The sequence below is a fragment of the Papilio xuthus genome, unplaced genomic scaffold (assembly GCF_000836235.2).
Source record: "Papilio xuthus unplaced genomic scaffold, Pxut_1.1 DF827542.1, whole genome shotgun sequence".
NCBI classification, from domain to species: Eukaryota; Metazoa; Arthropoda; class Insecta; order Lepidoptera; family Papilionidae; genus Papilio; species Papilio xuthus.
In genome coordinates, this window is record NW_013531107.1 from 1,290,405 (window position 1) to 1,296,404 (window position 6,000).

Genomic DNA, 6,000 nt, shown 5'->3' on the forward strand with positions numbered 1-6,000 from the left:
CAATTCCCACACTTGTTTCAATCGTTAATCGTGAATCGAAAATGTCCGTTGAAAACATATTGTTATTTCTGTTGTGCTCAAGATGGTGACAGGATAACACAGACAGGGATGACGATTTTGATGTCAGAAACCCATGGTTATTTCATTTGGCCTTAAATATATTTTGCTTTTAGGTTAACCAGCGTTTATGTGTCTAAAGAATATCTTTAAATATATCCTCAAGTTTTCTATATTCTTGGTCAGACTATAATGTATCTTGGTACTAATAATATACTATAGTCATTTTAATTACAGTTTATAGTTATAGTTTTAATAACAAAAGCGTCTGTTAACTGTCGTGCGGGGGTCATTATGCAAAGGGAGTGTTTCTACTATTGGTATAATGCACAACCTGTCAGTGTTTATGTACTCAGTGACTTTTTACACTTTCATTTATTTCTCGTAGTAAACCTCTTTACAAATATACTTTAAAAAAAATCATATTTTCATTTTTATATTTTGTTTTTAACCGACTTCAAAAAGGAGGTTCTCAATTTGTCTGTTTTTTTTTTACTTATGTTTCGTATGTTTGTCCTCTTTATATCCTGTTTAATGGCGTAGGTTGTCCGGACTAATAATATTTAAAGCTTTAGTAAAAACCCGACAACTACACGTAAGCGGTATACAGGAAAATGTCTCTTAAGGATTTTTTCACATTGCGTAACGTATAAAGTAATAGATACTTTGGCTTAATGTAAACAGTGCTATTGTAATCTAAACTTATTTAAAAAAAAACAATACCGATGTGGGTATTAACATTGATAACAGATGGGTCATTAACACACATGTTTAAGGTTTTTTCCTGCTTTAGTCACGAAAATGTACATGAACAACGTATCCTGTTTGCGATAATAAATGTTCTTTGTTGATTTTATGTTCATATTTGTTAAACTTTATTATAAAATACGTACAGTGTTAAGAAGTGATGTAGATTTCCTGCTAAGTATTTATTGGTTAATACTAATATAATTCGCGGCCAACGAAAAGTTAAACGCAAGTTTATAAATAGCTGAGACAAATGAATCAGCCTTAAGAGAGGAAAACCTCTGTTACGAAGTTGTGTCACTTTCAGTAGTGATTTGATGACGTCACAAGGCAAGGAATTGATAAGGAATGCTAATGAGAATATATCCTATGGCCACAGTAACACCATTTCTACTATTTGTTCAAAATCATCGAGTCAATTTTGCTATGCAAAAAACTAAATAAAACAATTTATGAACTTCTTAAAAGTACGTTTAATAACATCTAGTTATATTTGCTCTCGATTAATTCTACGATTTTTAAATGTATACTTTTGTGGCTTAAACACACAGCTTAATAATTGAATATACTTGTTGGTTACAGACAATTCCTTTGGAGTTTTCGATTGCCGGGCGAAGCTCAGAAAATCGACCGCATGATGGAGTGCTTCGCGCAACGATACTGTCAACTGAACCCGGACATTTTCACCAACGCGGACACGTGCTACGTGCTAAGCTTTGCCATCATCATGCTGAACACGTCATTGCACAACCCTAGCGTGAAGGATAAGCCAGCGCCTGAACAGTTCGTTGCCATGAACCGCGGCATCAACAACGGCGGTGATTTGCCTCATGAGTTGCTCTTGGTGAGTAACACTTAAATTCGCTTTTGGAGTTGCTAGGTTTAATTTTCGAGTGGTTTTGAGTGGTTAATTAACTTCTTTTGTCGCGGTTTTCTAAGGCTGAAATCCCCGTTTGAAATATTTTGTCAAAGGTACTATCAGGGGTGACGATATGTTTTATACAGAGATTTCGTTCTCAGAATTCTACGGTTAGTCAAAGCTGGAATTTAACAATGTATTTTTAATTTTAATATTAAATATTATAAAATACAATAAGTCCCGTTTCATTATCAATTTTATGAACAAAAAATATTGCATGCAATGATTGTAAATGAACTTTGCGATTTGATTGGAATGCGCGTAGGCGGGCACATGTGAACGACATTCTGTACATACATATCAGCGCCATTTGTTGTACTATGTTAACATATGTATGTCACTAAGCGCGCATGAGTCAAATCATGCGTACGTACTTATGTATAGTAAAATATCAGTTAACAATGACGTCATTACTTAAAAACCCATATCGCAAAATAGCTTTGACTTAATCGTACTTTAGTTTCGAAGACATTTTTTTTTTACTTTTATTATTGTACGTAACTTATTAGGGCGAATATTTGTTACTTATCAAAATCATTGCTTTATTAACGATTTAATTGTTTGAATAAATCCATCTATTAATAAATTCAACTATTATTTGAAGCAAGTGAACCATGCAAACGTGATTACGAATCGTGATACAACTGTTTGTTATTGACAACATTGACCTCTTTGCGAACTTTTCAACTTGCTTTGACGTAATAATATTTCACACGAGGGTAAAAGTCGCAGAGTATAGACAGTGCAGTACTGTTATTATTGGAACTCATCATATTACCAGTGATAAAACAGTAGTGTTACGGTAGCAGTACTGCTTTATCTACTCCTCTGTCACACTTCTCTGTCCTCGTATGAAATGTAAACAACTATAAGTTGCTTCTTATCACTGTAATGATAAGGAGTGGCTGTGGCATACGGCGAATGTAGACTTGTTGACAAGTCGTACTTACAGTGTAATTGGTGTTATTATATTTCAGTCATTATACGAGTCTATAAAAACGGAGCCCTTCAAAATACCAGAGGACGACGGCAATGATCTGATGCATACTTTCTTCAATCCTGACAAAGAGGGATGGCTCTGGAAACAAGGTGGAAGGTATGTGAATACAAATTAATTATTCTTTATTTATTACATATATGAAATGGTTGATAATTTATTTAAATTAAAAAAAAATGTAGTTGCAGTAGATAATATGAAATGCGCACATAATACTTCTTTTGACCTACTTATGAGATTCTTTTTAACAATATTTAGTTAAATTCTGGAAGTAAATAAATTTACAGTATTTAAGTGAGCAATATTTCTTTTTTTTAATATCAATAAGATGGCAATCGAGCAAGGTATATTGAAAGTTTTAAAAGAACAATTTTTCATAAATATTTTCCTTTGAATACAAAGTTTTTTTTTAACTCAAATTGAATGTCGTGTCTTAATTTTTATAAACTTATAATTTCAGATACAAATCATGGAAAAGACGGTGGTTCATATTGAATGATAACTGCTTATATTACTTCGAATACACGACGGATAAAGAGCCGAGAGGTATCATTCCATTAGAAAATATATCGGTAAGTATTTTCTCTTTTCCTTTTTTTTGATCCGAATTTTAATATAGCAGTTATTTGACGTACGTCTCTGTGGCCAATGACGTACGTCAAATAACCTATAATATAGTAAATTATTTTTCCTCATTTATTACGTAAGTAAGGTGAAATTTAATGATAAATCGTAATTTTGGTCAATCATCCAAAGTCAGGAACAAGCAAGCAATAATTTTGAACATTAACGTAGTTTGGTTCATTAAATTGCTTCTCATACCTTCCAGTTCAGGATATGCAATAAAATTATTTAAACCCTCGTGACACATTTAAATAGACTACGCACTTGTTCAGTTATTTAATTACTAGCTGTCGCTCGCGACTCCGTCCGCGTGAAATTAAACAAAAAAGACTTAATAAGTAGCCTATGTGACCTTCCAGACTATGTTCTAAATCTATGCCAAATTTTACCAAGATTTGCTTAGCCGTTCCATGGATGTCCACAGATCCATTTAAACAATCGCATTTATAATATTAGTAAGATATGGATTTCCTAACATGTAAAATATCTGATATTTAGTCAATTTCAATGATAGTGGGTTTTCAATCTTAATGTATTGTTGAATATTTCCAGGTCCGTCCAGCAAGTGACAGACAGCGGCCGCACTGCTTGGAGCTGTACGCGAGCGGAGGTGCGGATCTCATCAAGGCCTGCAAAACTGATTCTGAAGGAAAAGTTGTTGAAGGAAAACATACGGTTTATAGGTAACTAGCTTTTGACAGTTAATTAAAAAAACTTTATAAGTAGTCTATGTCTTCTTAACTGTGTTCTACATCTGTGCAAATTTATATTGAAATCCATCCGCTATGGAGATACTCTTTAATAAACATCCATGTTTCGATACATCTAATCTTTGGTTAATATTCGTGAGATTGTTGCTAATTTAAAATAAAGCAAATTCAACACTCATATTGGCAATATTAAATGGATTCTTAAATAAAAGGCGAGTCGATAATTTTAATTAAATTTATTGATTAACCAGCTGTAGCCTGCGACTCTGTCCGCGGCCCATGAAGTCTATCTCCAGATACCTTCTAACAAGCATCCATACATCCAAATATTCGCAATTTATAACACAATTAACATAAGATTTATGTATTTTTCAGAATGTCAGCAGCGACGGCGGAGGAACGAGACGAATGGATAGAATGCTTGCGTCGGTCCATCAGTCACAATCCCTTCTACGACATGTTGGCGCAGCGCAAGAAGAAGGCCCAGCACAATGTACACTCCAGCTCGCACTAGTGCCAATATCCTAGTGATACAAACAGACAATGTGACTTTTATATATAGTTGTTCATACCAAGTGTCAGTTAAACTGTGTTACTGCCGCAAAGTTAAGTTGTTAGTAAGATCCTTAGTGTAGACTTTGTATAAAATCTACACACATCTTTAAGTAAGGATGAAGCGTCTCTGAGTGCGGTAATAAATCTAACATCACAAAGGAAAATAAAGTAGGTGATATAAGTCAGGGAAGTAATTAATCAGCATTTAAATGGTGCTGAGTGTTTTTGGGGATAATAGACATTTGAATATCTAAATAAGTTGGTTTCATAAAGTTCAAATGAAACTCTTTGTCAAAGAAGATTATTGTAAAGTGACTAACCATTGGTTTCTGAGACCAAGATCTCCATATCAAACATCGTCATCCCATTATGTTTGACAAAACAGAGATAATAAGATGTTTTATAAAGGGAACTTGGTCTCAGAAACCCAGGGTTACATATTTACCAATAGGTAAATTGTACTCATTTTAGTTTATTATTTTATAAAAGGTTTTAAAATGCGAGGAAAACTTTCATGGTTATAGGAGATTTGTGATATGTACTCCTACCATTCGTCCTTATAAATATTTTTTGATTCTTAAATATTTTGTACAGTACAGTAGGCAAGTAATTTGGTGAAAAAAATTGAACACAGAAGATTCGATGATTTAAATAAAAATGCACAAATTTTGATTTTTTTTTACTGTACTAAAATCGATTTACAACAAAATGATAAAGAATCGAATATTTAAAAGGATTATTCCAAAAATAATATCAATATCAGTCTTACATTTGCAATATTTATTGATAAATAAAAATTGAATTTATAAATAATTTAGAATATTTGTGATTGAGAAGTTAATATCGTTTAGATTGTCCATGTAAATAAGAAAGGAAAAAGGAAGACTGAACGAGTAATGGTTTTGGAAAAAGGATCTTCAAAATGCAACATATGAAAAAAAAAAACTCCATAATAATAAAATACTGACTTCCATGAAAAAAGTGCCTGATTATACATATACCATCGCCATAAAATCAATAGAAAAGTTGTAGATCTGTAAGTTTCTAATTTGATATTTTACATATGTAATTCTCATTATTATACAAAACTAACAAATTTTCACTTTCTCTTACATCTGTGTAGTTTCATAGAAAACTTTCTCTTTTCATGAATTTGTTGTGAAATGTTTGATGGAAACATCCAAAGGAATGAATGTATGAAAAGATAAAGCCTATACGAATTAGCATATAAACTTACTAATAATATGAATGCGAATGTTTGGATGGATGGATGTTTAAATGTATCTTGAGAACGCAACATAGTTTGGAAGAACACATAGGCTACTAATTAAGGTTTTTTTTAATAGCACGAAGACGGAGTTAGGGGCTAGTCTTATATTTATTTTCTTAAA

At 32.5% G+C, this 6,000-nt stretch overlaps 1 protein-coding gene across 4 annotated transcripts in view; it reads left to right on the forward strand.

Annotated features, from left to right (window-relative positions):
• Positions 1–5,240, forward strand: part of step (cytohesin steppke) — a 36,322-nt gene extending 31,082 nt beyond the window's left edge. For all 4 annotated transcript variants that reach the window (XM_013313996.1, XM_013313994.1, XM_013313995.1 and 1 more), the window contains 5 exons: positions 1,387–1,648; positions 2,701–2,819; positions 3,181–3,292; positions 3,897–4,027; positions 4,430–5,240. In XM_013313996.1, coding sequence (XP_013169450.1) covers positions 1,387–1,648; positions 2,701–2,819; positions 3,181–3,292; positions 3,897–4,027; positions 4,430–4,568 — 763 coding nt within the window. In that variant the 3' untranslated portion in view covers positions 4,569–5,240. The remainder of the gene's footprint in view (positions 1–1,386; positions 1,649–2,700; positions 2,820–3,180; positions 3,293–3,896; positions 4,028–4,429) is intronic.
• Positions 5,241–6,000: the final 760 nt, after the last annotated feature.